General features: G+C 33.5%; 3 protein-coding genes across 3 annotated transcripts; all 3 read right to left on the bottom strand.

Annotated features, from left to right (window-relative positions):
- Positions 1–291: 291 nt before the first annotated feature.
- Positions 292–5,806, bottom strand: LOC125054886 (sulfotransferase 1C4-like). The gene is made up of 7 exons (XM_047657030.1): positions 5,663–5,806; positions 4,295–4,417; positions 3,848–3,947; positions 2,865–3,184; positions 2,181–2,275; positions 1,437–1,617; positions 292–917 (listed from the first exon to the last, which is right to left on the bottom strand). Exons 1-7 carry the CDS (start codon positions 5,736–5,738, stop codon positions 805–807), a joined length of 1,008 nt encoding a protein of 335 aa, XP_047512986.1. The 5' UTR covers positions 5,739–5,806; the 3' UTR covers positions 292–804.
- A 2,524-nt stretch (positions 5,807–8,330) lies between these two features.
- LOC125054259 (sulfotransferase 1C4-like) lies at positions 8,331–16,350 on the bottom strand. The gene is made up of 7 exons (XM_047656009.1): positions 16,196–16,350; positions 12,765–12,887; positions 12,347–12,446; positions 10,989–11,302; positions 9,981–10,075; positions 9,112–9,292; positions 8,331–8,533 (listed from the first exon to the last, which is right to left on the bottom strand). Exons 1-7 carry the CDS (start codon positions 16,269–16,271, stop codon positions 8,421–8,423), a joined length of 1,002 nt encoding a protein of 333 aa, XP_047511965.1. The 5' UTR covers positions 16,272–16,350; the 3' UTR covers positions 8,331–8,420.
- A 2,944-nt stretch (positions 16,351–19,294) lies between these two features.
- Positions 19,295–20,150, bottom strand: LOC125054730. The gene has a single exon (XM_047656773.1). It carries the CDS (start codon positions 19,935–19,937, stop codon positions 19,389–19,391), a length of 549 nt encoding a protein of 182 aa, XP_047512729.1. The 5' UTR covers positions 19,938–20,150; the 3' UTR covers positions 19,295–19,388.
- Between the last annotated feature and the right edge of the window lie 1,193 nt (positions 20,151–21,343).

The following is a 21,343-nucleotide window of genomic DNA, read 5'->3' as shown; positions in this document are numbered from 1 at the left end:
AGTCATGTGAGACTGTGTAGAAAAAGGGTAGTTACAAAAATTAAAATAAATGTGGGTACATTTTAATTTAAAAAAAACCGACGGGTTGCACTCCGGAAGTGCCGGCAGAAGTGAAAACTTGAATATTAACGTTGTGCATTTTTGATATTGTGGAATGGTTACGGAATAATTTTGCACGAATTGCTTTAATTAATAGTATAAAAGTACTATCATTTATGTATATTGTATAATACAATATTTATTTATTGCGCTATCGTACACAAACATGACAATTTATATTAAATGTTTTTGTTACAGTTGTCTACTCTCCATCCGTCTTAGGAATCCTACACAAAATAATTAAAATTAGTATTTAATAATTCAATTAGGAAAATTCACTATTTTTTAAGTTGCCATTTTTTATTCGCGTCAGTCTGATCAAATCGTTAATACATAAAGCTTAAGACGTTTCGCAAAATTAAACCTTGATGTATTGACTTAAGGTCCAACTCCACATACATCAATGTATCTGAGGAAAGAGACAAATTAATTAAAACCGTAACAATACAGAACGAAGGTTCATAATCCTTTAAAAAAAAACCGTCTTACAAATTTTCGATCAGGACACGTAACCTGACGCGAGTTTAAATTTTTTTACCCATTCCAAAAAAAGTGTACAACGCCACTAAAGAAGTTTTCACTTCAATAAAATTATCAGACAACTTATAATTTATTAACAAATGTTGTATAACATAAACCATTTACAGTAATAATAATTGTTATTATACAAATGTGAATTTAGATCTCAATTAATGCGGCTTAAAATCATTGCATGCTGGGAAAGCACAGATCTGTGTCACGTAGATTTTCCTCAATCCATTTGTCTGCTTCTGCCGTCATCTCCTCATCAAAGTAATCACGCCAACCCCCAGACTTTCCTGTGATACAATAATTATTAATTTGGATTTGGGGTTTGCTTTCTAAATTATGATAAATGTTAAATGTGCAATGGCTTAGAGTGCGATTCTCAAACCTGAGGCCGTTCGTTTTGAACTGTGCATTAATGGCAACTGAAACCATCTTAGAATAAATTGACGCGCCCAGGCACTATTCACTTTTTTTTACCTGATGACCTATAAGGTTGTAGAGCCATTGGTAAATATGTATTTTGATATACTGAGAATCGAAATAATTTATTGGTAGAATCTCCCGGGATATTTCTAATAACCATATTGTCAACGGCGTTAATCATTGTCAACCATGATTAGCTAAGCGACATTAGCATATCATTCATTACAATCTAACTTATTTTGAGATTTCAGTAAATTAGCCTATAAGAATATTTAGGTTAAGAGAGTATCCAATAAAGTGAAAATGTATTTTTGGTATTTCATTTCCTAGGCAGTTTAGCTTCAACCGGAAACAAAGACGTTTTTTATTAATTATAAGAAATATACCTTTTCGAATAAAATCTTTATCAGTATACATTAATCCAAGCTCCTTCATAAGATCGTAATTAACTGAAGGGTTCTTCTTAAAATTGTCAAAACTGAGATGGTCACAGAGCCGCGCTATTTCTTTCTCATTATATTCTTTGCCGAAGAAATCTGAAACGCGGCGTACAACTGAAGGCAGATCCTGCAATATATGAGAAATACATCATAATTTACAGGTGACTTGGTGTAGCCTTATGCACCTACAACTTTTGCCCCGTACATTCTGCCAATAAAAAACCTAAACTCTAAATAAAGTAACTCTTTAACGCTGAATACGCTCCGTATTCAGTATAACAACAAGTTTAGGTTGCTATTGGGCTTGCCGAGGTCTTGCAGTGCGTCAGGTATGTTTACTAAGACCCCAAATGTCGGTTTTAAGCCATCGGAAAAGGGTCAAGATACGATACCTGAGAGTACTGAGATACGATAAGATACAAGATAGGGCATTATTGATACATCATGTTAGGCATCGGTATCCTGAGAGTGTTCTCCCATGAGCCATCGTGGTAAGCTAACGACTGCCACACCAAGTTCACAGATAACTATTGTTTATTATGATGAAACTGAAATGTATATTAACGCCATCTATTGCCGCAATTTCTGCATTAATGGCCGTAATTAAGGATCTGTTTCGGTTTCCGGGTGATCATTACATTCAAGTACATATTTATAATTTTTATAAACATAAGTAAATTGAAATTATACCTTTCTCATGTCTTCGTAGAATAAAAACAGCATGTTCGGATGATCACGCTTTTCCCATGCCTCCTTTACGTTATCGAAATATGGCGTCCAGGGTTCTATAAATTGTTGGATATTTATCATTGTGTTTAGGTCTGCATATGTTTATCTGATGTTAATTTATGTGATTATACCTTCGAACTTGAAACAATTATTGCTGTCATCATCAACTATACGTAACAAGCTACCGTTGGTAAGTAAAGATACTGTAGACGTAAGGTTCTTTATTAGACACAATCCGGCGCACAAGATATAATTTAGTATGGCGCTACAACCCTATGTAGGTTGGCCTCAGATTACGTGCGTTGGTTTGATTTTTTTTTATAGATAGGTAGGTATACTTCTGTGTCTGACACATGTCGTCGATTTTTGGGCTTCGAACATGCCGGCTTTCTCACGATATTAGCCTTCTACGATGAAGGCCAAAGAAAGCAAGATTGAAAGGCTCGATTTAAATCTCAGGGTCGGACGCAAGCCTCTAGGATAACACTGCTTCTGCATTACATATATCAACATTTTATGGCGATAATGGTTTGTTAACTATGGTTTGATTGTTTGTTTTCTGTATCTCAAAATTGTTGCAGCACTGCACCAATTATTTTTTATCCAGGATTTTAAAAAAAATATTTAAGATTAACTTCTACTTACGAGAATTGTTTACAACCGTCTTCCAAAATGCTTTAAAATCTCCGTCCAGGTTCATAAATCTCATTGAATTTACTAAATGATACAAAGAGACGATTGCATCCCGCGGATCTCTTGCCACATATACTACCTTGGCTTCAAGAGCCTTCCGTGGCATCAAGGAGAGTGGCAGGTGGGTCTTTATGAACCGTGGAGATGGTGTGGTTTCCAATATCTCTGTCGCCGGTTTAAAAAGAAGTTCAAATTCTTTGAGCTTCGCCTCGTCGTCCTTATTGATGTCGAATAATTTCTTTTTTAGTTCATCATCAAAATTTGAAAAAAATCTGTAAAAAAATTTTGTATGTTTCACTATCAATGAACATAAAGTCAGTCACAAGCTTAATTTTAACCTTTACCTTACCCTGTGAGGATATTACGTACATTTTTGACCCCTTCTTATAAAATAAAATATTTCTTATTGCATTCTTTTAACTTAATAACTATTTCGTTCTTTTGGCAAATTGTGTTCTTCTACTCTGAAGTAAAAAGAGTGATTAAATTCAGTATTTAATTAAACTAGCAATAAAACGCCTAAAGAGAACTAAATCTTTTGAGTAAACCTAGTGTAGAGAATATAAGTGCAAGTGCGGTATCTCGGACACACGAACATAGAGTCAAAACATTAAAGAACACTATTAATGAATGCTTCATTAATAGTTTAAGCTATTCACTAGTATTGTAAAAAATTAAGTCTACATAAGATATACTGATTAGCCATAATTACTGTATAGGCTAGATATAGCTATATATATTTAATTCCTAAAAAGTCGCACTCTTTTTTGTGGACTTTATACTAGGAAAAAAATAACTAACTAAATACAATCCATGCGATATTGTTACTAACATAATTTATAGCTACTAATATAACCGCAAAGCCAGAAAATTTTATTAATAGTATTTATTCCTATTTTTTTATAAGCAATAATTAGTCGTCATGTCATACATACTCAAGAAAAGCATATCTCTCTGTTAGTGGTATATTCAATGCTCTTTCGTAGTCTAAATCAGACACTATCAGCCAAACCATATCCTGAGTCCACGTCGTTCCTTAAATAAATTGAATTGAAATGATTTTCTTATATCGAAATTGTATCTTTCAGATTTTGCCAGATAGATTTTCGATTTTTTCGACAAAAATAAAATAAAGCTATTACAGTTATATTGACTTCAATGTAAAGAGAAAGTGGAACTATACATATAAGTAATGAACATGTGTTAAAATTAAATTATATTTTATGTTCTTTTATCTATGTCAAACACATCAAAATTGGCATAATCCATTTGCAATCCCAAGTAGTAAATGAATTCAAATAAAATAATTTAGTAATATATTTCATGTATCGAAAAACTTTGATAAATGTTATTATAATGACGATAATGATACACTATCTTACCAGATCTTGGGAAACTGGCGACAAAAATGTCACTTGACTTGACTTCCATATTATAAATATCGGCCGCTGCATGTTTAAAATTTTCGGGAAACACATAGCCCTTAGGTCCTACGCGAACAATTACTGTAAAATTTAAATTAAATCAAGGCCAGTATTTGCTAAAAATATGTTATTCTAAATTTGTATGAGATTATAAACTGATTCAAAATAAATCAAATCAAATTATTTTTTATTATATTATCACGCCTTTTTACCGAAGGGAACTTTCATGACATTCACCATGCAAGCTCTTCTTTTTATATGTTACAGGAGGCAAACAGGCAGGAGGCTCACCTGATGTTAAGTGATACCGCCGCCCATGGACACTATCCCTGCCAGAAGCTCACAAGCGCGCTGCCGGCCTTTTAAGAATAGGAACGACACTAAGTTGAATTGTTTCAGTGGGCAGCTGGTTCCACATAGTGGCGGTGCACGGCAAAAATTGCCTTAAGAAACGCTCGGAACGACGGACGTCAAGGTGATACGGATGGTATTTTGTGTTCTACCTTGACGTCCGATGATGAAACTCAGCTGCAAGTATTATTCCGAACAACTCCTTTGAACACTCTTCGTGGTAGATGCAGAGAGATCCCACCCCAAGAAAGTGACTGTTTGTCGACGATTCGAATCGCTTTTCGTGAATACGGTCAAGCGGAAGGAGCTGGTACTGGGGAATTCCCGCCCAGAGGTGAGAAAAGTACTCCATCTGGGGCTGAATTTGTGCTTTATAGAGTTGCAAGCGATGGCCCGGGATAAGTACCAGTTCGCTTTGCTGTGCTTAGCAAGCTTCTTAAAGGTTAACTTAGTCTTTCTTTCCAAATGACCGCGAAACTGAACGTCATTCGTCGGTTATGAGTACTTTTAAATTGTCCCTTCTCTAGCACCATCTGTATTTGGTCTAGTAATAGTACGACAAGGCCTAACCATTAACCAACCCAATTTCACCATCATGTGTTCATAAAGGTATATATCTTCACATACAAAAATGAGAATATCCTAAATTCGCATTTTCTACCAGATCCAAATCGGGTGAACAGTACTGCCTTGCGATTCTGTAACTCACTTTTCGAACTCACACAGCGGTTTTCGCATCAGCGACGGCTCTCAAATCAGTCGTGAAGCAGTCATTTTATGATTTGGCATTCTGATTAACAATAAACCACAAGCTCCCATCTTATCAGAATGCCAAATCATAAAATGACTGCTTCACGACTGATTTGAGAGCGACCGCCGATGCGAAAACCGCTGTGTGAGTTCGAAAAGTGAGTTACAGAATGGCAAGGCTGGTAAGAAACTCTCTGCCACTAATTTAACCGCCCAAATACTAACCTGGAAACTTATGTGCAGTTCCTTCTACTTCCATTTCCACAACTTTAATTTCATATGGATAGTTTTCGTTGATCATTTTGCTAAACCTTTTTAACGACCTATCAAAACCGCTGATAAATTAAAATGCCACTTTCTTTGCATAAAATATTACATATGTGATTATCTTTTTTCAAGTGTTATCAGAGATTATGTTTACTAAGTATAGCATGTAGCTTGGATTCGGACATAATCGGTAAATGTATAAAGTGTACCTGCGTGCAGTAATACCTAAAAATCTAATTCAGCATGGAACATTTCACATTGATGGTGTGCTGCCTTGCGATTCTGTAACTCACACAGCAGTTTTCACAGCGGAGGTCACGCTCAAATCCGTCGTAAAGCAGTAATTTTACGATTTGGCATTCTGATAAACAATAACTGCTTTACGACGGATTTGTGCGCGACCGCCGCTGTGAAAACCGCTGTGTGAGTTCGAAAATTGAGTTACAGAATCGCAAGGCTGCTATTGGTATAAGCGTGATGTTAAAGCAATAAAAATGTGACAAATTAACTATGCAACACAATTTTGTTTTGAATCATCAGACGAACAAACTATTCAGCTTCATATAGATTTCAATTGTTGCAGTTTTCGTAAACAAGCGATAATTTATAACGCAATATTTATTGTACTGATCACATGATAACTTTAAGGTGAATTAATAATCATAGTAATTATTTGCTTAGTACCAAGTATATACTTGTATAAGTATAGCGCGTCGTTATTACACAATAATACTTCATCTACCCCTTACACCAATTAATTGATACGAGGTATTTTAAGAATTTGTAAACGTCAACTCGATAATGTCAGTTTTTGACACTTCGAAAGTATCGGCGCGCCGTACAATTTGTATAGAACAGAATATTAGTCAAAAATAAGCCCATTTTCCATACATATTATATTCTTTTAAAATTATGACCTATGTCAAAAATTTATTATTATTAATTACACATATACTAGGGGTATAAAATCCTGTGGCTTATTTAATTCGCTAAAAGTGCATCGTCATTTAGATACAAAATTTATAAACATATACAATTATCGTATTATGACGTTAATCTCATTGATTGCTATCTTATTAATAAGCTACGTTTATATTAATTGAAAGTGGCATATCAGTTAAGGAATGAGGAAAATGTTTTAGGATTTTAGACGGGTAATAGGTGCGCTGTGTACAGTGGTAGTAGTAGAAGGTTAACCTGTTTCAAGTACACTTGAAAGAGTTTAAAAATTAAAATGGTTGCAGCTCCTTACAAACATTGTGTAAAAAAAACATGGCGATTAAAAAGAGTGGCGGAGAGTTTATTACCAGTTCTTCTCTTTCGTTCTACGCCCTTGATTTGACAACTGGCACTAAATGTAAAATTAGAAGCATTTCATATACATTTATTTTTTTGACGTTCATAAGTGTACATTGAGTTACCTATATGATTCAATTATTTTTTACTTTTGATTTTGACCAAAACTAACCTCCAATCTTCATTAAAATTTACTTGAAGGAGTCTTTTATATTTAGAACTTCGTTGCAATAATACAGAAATGCAGTACCATTAAAATATTTAAACAAAAGGAACAACTGGCGATCTTTTTGCTTTTAAGCGATATCTTCCAGGCAACCACTGTGAGAAAAAATTGTAAGAAGTGCATAATTACATAATGCATCCTAAATTCATGGACCCTTAAATCATACAGACAACATTAAACCTCTTCCACTAATTTCTAATTTAATTTATATCTCAAGAAACTAACTAACTAATTGAATTATATTAACCACTGCACACCTATTTTAATACAATATAATACGTGTAATTCATAGATATAAAATAATTATTTCGTTTACAAAAACTGTAAACGAAATAATACTACGGTTTACTACTTGAAGTTTGCAAGTCCCAATAAGAACATAATTCATTGTAGACAGGATATTTTTATTTAATAGGCAAATGGGCAGGAGGCTCACCTGATGTTAAGTGATATCGCCGCCCATGGACACTCACATTGCCAGAAGACTCGCAGGTGCATTGCCGGCACTTTAAGAATTGCTCTTTTCTTGAAGAACTCTAAGCCTAAGTAAGATTGGTTTGTGTAGGTAAAATAATACGTACACGTAATAAGTAGTTGCGTTTTGCATTTAAAAATGTATACTTAACGGAGTAAATAGGAATGAGTTAACTTAACCAAGTAATTAAAAAGGTAAAACTTGCTGAGTTTCTTGCCCGTTCTTCTCAGAACAAGGCCTCCTGGTAGTTTTGCTACGCCTCGAACGGATGGCGTTGTCTTGCTCTTTCGCGAATTTAATAAACGTTTTTGACATTGATAAGACGCATCTAAACTGAATAAACGTATTTTGATTGATTGAATTCTTATGTACTTGGTTAAGCATAACTTTGCTCTAACTGCTTTTTTAGTCATTTCATTATATCCAGTCAGTTCATAAAATGAAGCATTATAAATTACATAATAAAATACATGTTAACGTGTTAAACCAGTTTTTTTATTTAACAAGCAATTATTCGTTTTCGGCGACAACTTGTCGCAGTAATTGTAGCCGTAGATTATAATCGCTAATACATTTAATAAACTAAAATATTAGCTGAAATTATAGGGTTAAATAATAACACGATTTCATGTAATTAAAATAAATAAGCATTTATTAATATTATTTATTATTACTTAACATTATAAGATTTTAACTTAATAAGATTATTCCTTTTCTATTTACTGCATGCTTGGAAAGCGTAAATCTGTATCGCGTAGATTTTCCTCTATCCATCTATCTGCTTCAGCTGTCATCTCTTCATCAAAGTACTCACGCCAACCACCTGTCTTACCTGTAAGGATAAATCGAAGCTAATACATTTTAAAAAAACGTCCTCAAATCACTGTAAATTTCAATAATTAAGTACTAATCCATTAAAATTGTATATCAACAAACTTAGGACAGACTTTAAAAACAATTATTTAATTGTCTTTGATTGACATAACTTTTATTCATTGAAATAAAACACTATTTTGACCGGATTGAAGTTATGTATTATTATAAATTTACAACTATTTGACATAATTTTAAATTTATCCGACGTTTCGCGGTCACGGTGACCACGCACGCTGTAAAGCACGCGAAACGTCGGATAAATTTAAAATTATGTCAAATAGTTGTAAATTTATAATAATACATAACTTCAATCCGGTCAAAATAGTGTTTTATTTCAATTATTTAATTACCCCCAAATTATTAAACTTTAATTAAATATTTTTAATACCATCTCGTGGCAAAGTGCAAAAACATTTCTAATACGAGTACATACTGGTTTATATTTATTATAAGACAACTTAACTAATATACCACTAAATGGGAGAAAGTAAAGACTCAGTAATTCTAATTAAAGGTTATTAATAATTAACCGACCTTTTCTTACGAATTCCTTATCAGTATGCATTAATCCAATCTTCTTCATGAGATCGTAATTGACAGAAGGATTATTTTTGAAGTTATCAAAAGTGAGATGATCACACAATTTAGCTATTTGATCATCGGAATATTTCTTGCCAAAGAAATCACAAACTCGACGTACAGATGATCCAAGATCCTTAAAATAATAATTTAACATAAAAATAAATCAGTGGCACTACAACCTTTTTAGGTCTGGGCCTCAGATGTCTGAATCTGTTACATGATCATTTGTCAATCTAATAGGCATGTAGGTGATCAGCCTCATGTACCTGACACATTCTGTCGATTCCGCCGATTCCTTCGATTTCCTCACTATGTTTTCCTTCACCGTTCGAGCGAATGTGAAATACGCACACAGAAAGAAAGTATATCAGTGCACAGCCGGGGAATTAACCTACGAACCCAGGGATGAGAGTCGTACCATAAAGCCACTAGGCCAAAATAGGTCGTCAACAGTTTATCAGTTTGATATATTAAGAGTGACGGGCAACTATTTTTATTAAGCTCAGCTCTATGACCTGTGTTTATAATCTATGATTGTCAGTTGTCAATTGGTTCTGACTAAATCTATATTACCATAAAATCATATGATGTCCGAATTAGCTTCAGCTGGGTAGTTAGAAGTACATTGTACTAAAACAAGTACCAGTAATGGTTTTAGATTCATTTAAATATTAGCAGTTACAACAACTGCTGTTGCACTCGAAATATCGAGTTACGGAAATAATGTGTTAGATTCGCGTTTATGTCCGACATAGGTTAACAAAGTAAAAATCGTAAATCACAAACAGGCAAAGAAGTTTATTATTAAGGAAGCATATTACCTTTCTCATGTCTTCATAACACAAAAAGAGTAGGTTGGGATGGTTTCGTTTCTCCCACGCCTCTTTCACGTTATCAAAGTATGGAGACCAGGCTTCTGAAAGTTATTCATTATGCCAGCAAAGAACTCTTTAGCCAGATAAAATATTGTTTCGCCGGTATTTAAACACTCGATTTCTAAGTGAAACTAAAAACTATGGGGGCGATGAACATAGGGTAAAAAATATTTTTTAAAAATACAGGCGTTTGATTTTTTTTCCCTAAAAGATTTGCTCTTCTCTTGAATAGCGCCGAATTTTATTTATGTGTAAAATTTTAGAATAATTTACCTATTGATAGTAATAAAATTCGAAATTATTGTAATTGGTTAAATTTGGTATTTTTTTCTCTCTGCCTATAACGAAAACTCTCTATAACAAAATAAAATGCTCGGTCCCTTGAAATTCGTTATAAAGAGTATATACACTGTTTTAATATTGACCTAAGCAGCTACATTATAAATTAACATACACCATACTATAATCAAATATACAGTATTTACAAAAAAAAAGTAAAAAATCATTTAATCATAATATAGGTAACACAATGTAAACTTATGAACGTCTAAAAAAATACAATTTTCTTAACCTATTACCTATACCTAACCTAATTATCTATACCTAATTTTGTGTAAATATTTGTAATAATAAAAAAATGTAAATAGATAAAAAATTAAAAAAAATATGTAAATTTATTATGTTTCTATTTCATGAAACATAACAGTTTTGCAACTTTTGCGTATTTGCTAACTATACGAGCACCACCATTTTATGAAACCAGCTGCCCACCGAAGTATTTCCGAACCAATTTGACTTAGGGTCCTTCAAGAAAAGAGCCTTCCAATTCTTAAAAGTCCGGTAGCGCGCTTGCGGGCCTTCTGGGAGTGCAAGTGTCCGTGGGCGTCGGTATTAAGTGATACATAAGGTGAGCCTCGTGCCCGTTTACCTCCTGTAAATTAAAAAAAAACTTACGGTAATTCTTCAAAGACCAAAACTGTTTAAAATCTCCATTAAAATTGGCCAATTTCAGTGAATCTACTAAATGGTAAAACGAGACAATGGCATCACGTGGATCTCTTGCAACATAAACCATCTTGGCTTCGAGAGCTTTTGGTGGTAATAAAGAGAGAGGTAAGTGGGTCTTTATGAATCGTGGAGACGGCATCTCGTTGACGAGCTCCACCGCAGATTTCACCACATTTTGTATATCTTTTGCATTTGTTTCATTGTCTTTGCTTTCATCGAGAAGCTTTTGTTTCCTTGAATCATTCAAGAACATTGATCCTCTGAAATTTTTAATTTTTATTACAATCTTATTCGATACATTTCTACAAAAAAATACTCCTTTCACACAATCTAATGCTTTCAAGGAGGTGATATTTTTTTAAGTGAAAAATTCTTTAGCGCCGTTGTACACTTTTTTGGAATGGGTAAAAAATGTTAAACTCGCGTCAGGACACGTGACCTGATCGAAAATTCGTAAGACGGATGTTTTTTTAACCGATTATGAAACTTCGTGCTATATAGTTACGGTTTTTATTCATTTGTCTCTTTCCTCAGATACATCGATGCATGTGGAATTGGACCTTAAGTCATCATCAAGGTTTAATTTTGTGAAACGTCTAAAGCTTTATTATTAACTATTTGGTCAGACTGACGCGAATAAAAAATGGCAACTTAAAAAATAGTCAATTTTCCTAATTGAATTATTTAATACTAATTTTAATTATTTTGTGTAGCTTTTTTGAAGTGAAAACTTCTTTAGCGGCGTTGTACACTTTTTTTGGAATGGGTAAAAATGTTAAACTCGCGTCAGGACACGTGAACTTATCGAAAATTCGTAAGACGGATGGAGAGAAGACAGCTGGCGCGGCGTATTTAATGTAATATAAATTTTCATGTTTGTGTACTATATATAGCGCAAAAGTACTTTTATACTGATAATTAAAGCAATTCGTGCAAAATTATTATTCCCTAACCATTCCAGAATATCAAAAATGCACAACGTTAATATTCAAGTTTTTACTTCTACTAATTTCGGAAACTAAAATTGATTTTGAGATGACTAAATGAACTCTAACTTAGTAAACAGTTGATGTTTTATTGAATAGCTTTTAAATATATATATCACATATATATATAGTATGTATATAGATAGTATATCAAAGAAGTGTTTAAAGAGACATAGGTATAAAAGAGGTCCCTTATGTTAACCGATTTTTCAAGTCATACTTATTATTCAAAATCAGTTTTTTAGTTGTGTTTTTAAGTAGACCGTTGAAACAGATGTGCTACACTATATGAAGATGATTTCAGAGTTTCAAACCTACTCTAAGAATGGGTATCTGTCTGTCAGTGGTATTTTCAATGCTGTTTCATAGTCCAAGTCATTCACCACCAACCACACTAACTCCTGGGTCCATGTTGTTCCTGAAATATAACAATATTAGGTTAAAACAACATTCAAATATGTTGTATTTTTTACAATTGCTGTTATCTAACCTTATATTACTTATTACGCAATAATATAATAATCAGTTATTTTAATAACCTCATAAAAACACAAACTAACTCTAACGAAAAATGTATTTTTTTATTTTCCCTCAAATTATGTTTACACAAAATAATATTAGTGTTTTAGATTACTTATTAATTTACTTTCCATGAATAAGTTGTAAGTTGACCAGGTTAGAAAATTTCGTAAATTTTAATTGACCAATTCATAAAATCAATTTATTTCGTAAATACCTGATCTTGGATAACTGAAGACGTAAACGTCAGATGGTTTCACTTCCATGTTATATATGTCAGCTGCCATTTCTCTGAACGTTTTTGGGTATATGTAGCCCTTAGGTCCAATACTGACAATTTCTGTGAAAATAAACTATATTATATATATGTATATACTATTAGCGCGTATAGCAGCAGAGCAGTGTTGGCCTAGTGACTTCAGCATGCGACTTTCATCCATGAGGTCGTAGGCACCGCTCCGGCGACGTACCGCAATTACTTCGAGCTATAGGACACGGGCGTTGCGGTGTGGCAATATATTTTACAGCTCCCCGCGTCGTCCCGCAGATCACAAGCCCGACGCGCTTGCGGTGCGACGACGCGCGGCGGGGCAACGCATCGTGTGACATGGTATAGTAATTTGTATGTAGGATGACATTGCGGCACCGCTCTGGCGCCACACCGCACCGTTAACGCATCGTGTGGCCTCGCTCTTAGAGCCAAAAAGTCGACGGCGTGCGTCAGGCACAGAAGGCTGATCACCTGCCTGCCTATTAGATTAACAAATGATCATGAAACAAATACTTCCAGAAATCTGAGAGCTAGACCTAAAAAGGTTGTAGCGCCATTGATTTATTTTTTATTAGAGCGTATAGATTGTAATTAATCGCCTATATACACTTAACATATTAAAGCCATGCCTTCCGGAGACCGAGTTTGATTTTCGAGAAAAATATAACTAACTTAAAGCCGCATTTTCTGTTGAATCATTCATTGTCTGTGGCGTTAAAACATTACCGCTGGGCGCTGAATGGCATGAATTTCATTGATAATCATTTTCATTTTTTTCATTTCATTTCTTTTATAGACAAGTAGGTGATAAAACAATAGGCGACATGGTGAGGTATAGAATGTTGCCGATTTTTTAGTCTTAGACATGCCGATTTTCTCACGATATTGTCTAAGTGAATTTTTCACATAGAAGAATGCATCATGTCGGCATTTGGATCATCATGTCGTCGTAACGTGTTTTTTTATATGTTTCTACGTTACGTCGGCATGTTAATAGGTATTCCTATTACACTCAAGGTCGATCATTGATATCTAATATATAAAATTCTCGTGTCACAGTTTTCGTTGCCATACTCCTCCGAAACGGCTTGACCGATTTTGATGAAATTTTTTGTGCTTATCCGGTATCTATGAGAGGCCAACATCTATTTTTCATCCCCCTAAATGTTAGGGGTAGTCCACCCCTAAATTTATTTATTTATTTATCATTTATCATTATCATTACAAAAATACATACAATCCTCAATTTTCACCCTTCTACGATCAACCCCTATTTTTTTTATTATAGTTGATAGTTATTTTGATTGAACTAAAAAATGTTTCCTAGAAATAATATACATGGCAAAACGCCCGGTCAGCTAGTAAAATATAATAATAACTTTCCGGACAAACCGGCATCCAGAAACTGATAAAAATAAAAAAATAAAATAAAATATGTTTATTATGGAACATAAGATGCATATCACTTATTCCACGTCATTAAATTTGAATCTGTAGGCATCCCTACTCATCGGCAAAGGAGACAGAGGGAGAGAGAGGCCGAGAGAAAAAGCCGATGTAAAAATCTTAGTTAAATGTATTTAATATTTTTTATTGATTTTTGCTTTCGTAAATGTATTAACCTTTTTGTAAATATGGTGTATTCAATCTTTCGCTATATGCTTAGAATTTTTTTTACTAAACATATACACATATATTAAATTATATGTATAATGTATATATTTTTTAAAATAACGATTTTTTTTTTAAACCTTGAACAGAAAAATCTAATTTTTAAAAGCACACGCGACCCGTTGCTGTTGAAATGTAAAAAATGCTATAAATTCTGCTTATACCCTAAAAAATCTTATTTAATTGTGTAGTTACTTATTACGCAATTCGTTATCATATTCTTATATTTTATCAGTTATTGCAATGACCGCATATATTTTTTTAATCATGTTCGAATCTAAAACGTGAGTCAAGGTTTGAAAGATTAGGGACTGTTGTTATCGTGACGTGTTTATCTCAATTGGGCCTTTATAATATACCTATGTAATAAATAAAACGTTAAATAGGGCATGGGGCAGAAACACAGACTAAGATCTAAACTGTTTTTTTTTTTATTATTTTTCCGACCCAAATATCGGCCAATAGAATTGCACCATTCGACGTCACGTGGTACAACCTACATGGTATTATACTGATAATTTTTTGTGAAAATTTTCTCTGGTCGTTGCTTCAAGAAAAGTATTAAGTAGTTGTTTTATTCATTATGAAATTCTTATTTGTTAACTGTACATTTCGTCTCATGGTGCAATTCTATTGGCCGACATTTGGGTCGGAAAAATAATCCCCCGAATACCACACGAGCTTCAAAATTATCGGGCATTTCCCTCAAGGTTCCCTGTAAACAAATATACTATACTATAGACTATAGTCGTCATGACGACTATATTAATTGTTTGCAACGAACCTATCGGGAAATACCCGATAATTTTGAAGCTCTTGTGGTATTATAAGTGAAAATTATCCTTATTAACAAAAATATTCAGTACCAATTTTTCTATAATATAAAATACGGGTTTTGTCAATTTTAATCCGATTGTTTTTCCGGAAATTACTACGCTCCAGTCGAAGGTTATAAGTGAGATGCTGTATAAAATAAAATTTCTTGTTATATTTTTGTTGTAAAGCTGTATTACGAACTTTTTACGCTTCGTATAATTTACTATCCATATCCTATTCGTATGAATGTTCGTGCTTACGTTTAGTTCTAAATACGCCCACGATGTATTGTTCTTAAAAAAAAGATTACATTACGTTAACTATTAAAGTTTTTCGTTACGATTCGAGGAAGTAAGCGTAACAACGGTGGATAGAGAGACAATAGTAAACGTACATATGTTCTGACCGACTGTCCAATGTATGGTTACGACAGGTATGACACTGAACAAGCTATGGGCATAAAAGTAACAGAGAAAGGAAATAATGTTCAACACTAGGTTGAGGCATCTTTTTGGAATTTTCTGTAAAGGTCATACAAAAAGTTGTTAAAAGAAATAGGTAGTAGTGTTTTATCATCCGGGTTACCAATACAATTTACGTAAGTTATTTAATACCTCCGAAGACTACATAATTGGGGAAATATCTAAAGAACATTTTTAAAATGTCATTATCAGAGTTCATGCGTTCATGTCTCTATTCATAAAAACAAGCAACAACGGAAGCGATTCCTTCAATCCACAGTTATTATTCGAGACGTGGACTGGTATTGTGAACTAGGGCGTAAGTTAAAAACCAATCGAGTTTCAAATGCGATGAAGAAGTAACACGCCTGGTGGTATGTTTTTAAGGTTAAACTGGTAAAACCCGAAAAAAGTACCAAAAATGCATACCATCATGATTATGCGAGACTTCTTTCTCTGGTGTATCCACATCTCTTATCTCGTACGGGTAGTTGTTATTCGCCATTTTTAGAACAGAACAGAACCGAGTTGATCACGAGAAAATTCAACTAATACTGAATTGTTTCTCTATGAAGGTAACTTATATGGTTAAATCTTCGTAGAAATAAAATATTTATCTGATATCCTGCGATAATATAATCGATTATGTCTGAGAAATGGGTTTTTTTGTTGATAACGTAAAAAGAAGTTTACTTCTTATTTGTAGTAACATTTATATAAAAGTTTATAAATACATAAAAAAATATATATAAAATACTGTTTATTTTTTCGCCACTGGCTAGTTTTCAAGTGTTACCATGTCAGCCTTTTGCCCGTTAGCCCTAACGTTATTTCTATTTGAGGCCCAGACCTAAAAGCGGTTGTAGCGCCAGAGATACGTATTGTAAGCATCGTCGTAGGAACAAATTAATAATAATAATAATTTTAATAACTTTGTGTTACAGGTTTTAGATTTGACTACATTGACATGATAATTTAAGATAAAAATATTGAAAGTCTTATTATATCTAAATTAGGACTTATTTTTCATGACATAGACAATTTTTATAGATTTGCAAATATGATAACTTTTTGCCCTTAACATGAAGGCATTGTTTAAAATATTCATTTTCACGTAATTTAAACACAATAAGACTTTACATTAAACCCTGATAATAATAATAATAAGAGCCCTTATTGCCGTAATTACTTATACTAGTACATAAAAATGTGAAGTACTAAAAAATTGACACTAAAAAAAAATAAAAAAAAGGGTGCATGTTATGTACGCGCGTAAGAAGTTTTTAATAATGCCAAAGAAGTATAATTTCACTTGCATGCAATCGCAAATAATTAAATAATCAAAGACTGGAAAAGGAGTCATTATAGTCAATAAAGTTCAGTTTATATTTGAAAAATTAAATAAATATTATTTATATTTATTATTATTCTCTTACATTAAGTGTAACATAAATTCTATTATTATTCGAATGTTGTTTTTAAATTATGTCCAATGCCGTAGCATCTTCCGTGGACAACTTAATCATCGCGCATCGTAAAATTTCACTCTCATCAATTTTTCATAACGCGCTTAAAGAAGTATAACTTCAAAAATAAATACTAATAACTAATCGGCAAGCCGGTTGATTTCTGTTATACAGCTTGTCCTTGGACATAGGCCTCCTCTTAGGGCTTCTTCTCTTCTTTGTTTCTAGCCAAATAGGGCCAGCTGCTCTTCGCACATCATCTTCCCATCTCTTTATTTATCTACCTGGTTTTCTTTTGTCATAGCGAGGAAGCCATTCCGTCACTTTTTTCGTCCATTTATCTTTATCTTCTCTCATAATATGTCCTGTCCATATCCATTTCAATCTTTTACTAGAAGTAACAGCATTTCTTAACTTTTTCATGTCCTTTATTACTACTACATTAAACCCTTACTACGCTCTAATAAGATAAATTGAATTAATTTTATTTTTTGCAATGTTTTTAGAAATCATACACCACCACTAAACAACTGGCTAGAACATGTTTCTCATACATATCCACAGTTATAGTTGATCATCCAAGATGTTGGTAGATGGTGGTCTCTAACATTTCGCAGTCTTAGGTACACTTTTATTTTTTTTATGGCTCTGGCGCGGTTTGTGCATTAGCCAGCGTCAAGTATAAGATTTTTTATAATTCGTTCTTGCCTTAGAACTTCGACCGTGTCCTCCATGTACGGTTTTAGGCACTCGCCCGGTACCGCACAACCCTCCCAAAGGCCGAGAACAAATTTAAATTAAATTAAAACTTGCCCTCGAACCGGGAATCGAACCCGGTACCCCTCACCTAGCTGCCACTTAATAAGACCGCTAGGCTATGAGGCCCCTTTAGGTACACTTATGAACGTCAGCACAATTAATGCACCTAAATTTAAATTTACTGCCAATTGTCAAATCAAGGGCGTAGAACGCACGAGAAGAAATTGCAAAAAAACGCTGCGTCAGTCTTGACTCAGCAATATTACATAATGTTTTTACATCTATATTATTATTAATACGATAAATATTGATTAAAGATTAATCTAGGTATATCATACTATTCTAATCGTAATAATTCAGATTATAGCCGTCTAATTGTTCTATAGATTTTTGCTTATGAAAACTTACGACTCATGATAAATATACAGTCATTGTTACATATATCGTGTTAGTATCAACTCATATCTATATACAGAGAAAACATATCTATACAACAAAATTATATAATTAACTATAATAGGTCCAGTGGCTTAGTAGAGAAAGTATATGGATGAATATTGTTTTAAAATTTACTATAACTTAAATTAAATTTGACACCATTGATATCAAAGAACATTTTGGCAACGAAACCCACTTTTGTGTTTTTAACGTTTTGTTAGAATTTTTTATTAATAGGTAACAAACATATTTAAAAAAAATACAATATAACAACATCTAAATGCAAAACTGGTGATCATTCTGGATGTTGTGAATAATATATTATGATTTATATTATCAAATTTCAAACAATTTTAATAAAAAATATCCAGTGGCGCTACAACCTTTAGGTATTGGCCTCAGATTTCTGTATCTGTTTTGTGACCAATTTTTATTTCTAATAGGCAAGTTAAAAGGCACGATGATTTCCTTTACCGTACAATCGAATGTTTGATGCGAACATAAACAGAAAGTTCATTTGTGAACAGCTGAAAATCGAACCTACGACCTCAAGGATGAGAGTCGTAAACTTGAGCCAATAGAACAATGTTAATAAATAATATCTAATTCAATTCAACATGTTTAAAGTTATCGTTTGATAAGTTAATATCAATATCTAGAGAATTATATTTCAAAAAGATTTATCTTACTTCAAGAACTTTCTATAGCTCTATTGGCACATATAATAAATCCCTAATTGTATGATAATTTTAGGTATATTATGTATGCAATACTACATATATGCATACATATACGTATAATATATTATATTGTACGTTTCGTACGTGATAATATTCATAACAATGGGATAAGAAATAGAACAATAGATGTTTAATACGTTTACTTAAAATATAATAATTTACAAATAAATTACATAATGAAATAATAAATTAGTATCCTACAATAATCGGGAGATCGGGTTACGTCGATACAGCGATAACTTCAGGGGCTCGTGTAGAAGGTGCTTCCGGTTCATCAACGCACATGAGCGTCACTGGATCCCTCATTCTATCCGGACCGCACTGCTCCATCGCTCCAATGAGCTTAAATTCATTTTTATCAGATTCCTGTTCCTCTGCTTCGATCGGTTTCCGGCCGGCGATTAATACCTCCGCATTACGCCCGTCACCCTCAACTTTCTTCTCACCTTCCGTGCCAATTTCGACGCGGTACGGTGTGTTCGGCTCAACAAACGCCTCCATCACATGTACATCAGCCCGCTCCTGGATATCATCGCTGCCATGCTTCCCGCTCTTCAACCAGCTCAAGTCTAAGAGGCTACTGGGTATCTTCTGAGGGATAGCAACTAGAAGGACGACGTTTTGGACATCAGCTTGGACATTGACTTCGCCTTCTTGACGTTGGTCGTAAGTGGCGGGTGCGGCGAACGCCAGCGAGACAAAAGCAAGGATTAAGAGCATGGTGCGTGCATTCGAGACACCTCCCGCGATTTGACTGCGCGTAAACATCTCCCGCGATGCTTTTACCGTGCGCCGGCGAACCAGTCGTAAGTGAATCGAGAACAGTAACGGTTCACGATGAGCGGACGCTCTCTTCACTTTGCATTTAGCTTATGACTATCACTTAGCTATCAGAGAAAGGTTGTCCACTATAAACACATTGATCACTGTTCTACTTTGCTGTGGGAGTCGCGTGTGTACTCGATAGATATCTTAAAGTATGTGAGGAAGCCGTATCGAAATTGTCGACGACCTTTGACTGACACGGTGCGATAACCGAGTAACATCAACACACAAATCTATTTTTAACTCTTTTATTTAAGATAAAATGACGATCTTTACATGATTATAGAGGAATGCGTCGTTTTATACAATTTTGTTTTGTAGTATTTGCTTCGAACTAAATATACTACTAATCTAAATATAAGTTTAATATATACAAACTTAAAAATACAGCAAAGTAAAATATTTGTCACAACAAAGATATTTTATTTTTAGAGTATTAAAAATGCATACATAGTTAGATAATCATAGACAATATGCTACATGCAATACAAAATAAATGATGTCCCTTTTATCGGAGTTAGCAAATAAGATACCATAAAAAAATACGGAAAAATGTAGTAGTGATAGTAACTCGTGCATTGAAAAATCGTGTTGTTGAAAATTCTGTGTAAAAATGTATTATTATTTGTATGTGCGCAAGGAATTGCTTACGAAAAGAAAACATCATGAGGAAATTCAAGAGCTAAATATCAGCGAAGAAAAATTATCAACGAAATAGATACATAAATCCGTTTGTCAAAATACAATATATTTTTGGCGCCCGGAAATCAGACTTAGCGCGAACCATAGTCATAACTCCGGTATGTTTTGACATAACTTTGTTTCTCAATCTCACCATTAGCGCCAAGGTTTTATTAATGAAAAAACTACCAATTATAAACATAATTAACAAATAAAAGATAGTTCTCAAAACATAAAATCTAAGATAAAAACAAAAACACTGTAATTTCAAATGCAGTTTGCGTTCCCGTTACATACTTGTGAGACTGGTTGAGCAATGACAGTTTCTTGTTGAACAGGAAGAAATCAATGTTTTATAATGTATTAGAGGATATTAGCGGTTATTGAAGCAAAAAGGTTAATAATAGTGTAAATTGTTTTTACTCTGTGTGTTTATTTAATACATTTCTATACTAAAACTAGCTTACCCGGCAAACGTTGTTTTGCCATGTATATTATTTCTAGGAAACCTATTTTAGTTCAATAAAAATAACTATCTACTATAAAAAAAAAGGCGTTGATCATAGAGGGGTTAAAATTAAGGGTTGTATGTAAGCTTTTAATGCCACAAAATAAAAAATGAAATAAAATGTTATCCAAAACATTTTTTTTATTTTTAGGGTCGGGCG

Source organism: Pieris napi, chromosome 12 (assembly GCF_905475465.1).
Source record: "Pieris napi chromosome 12, ilPieNapi1.2, whole genome shotgun sequence".
Classification (NCBI taxonomy): domain Eukaryota; kingdom Metazoa; phylum Arthropoda; class Insecta; order Lepidoptera; family Pieridae; genus Pieris; species Pieris napi.
Note: the sequence above shows the minus strand (reverse complement) of the source record. Positions and strands in the feature narration are given on the sequence as shown.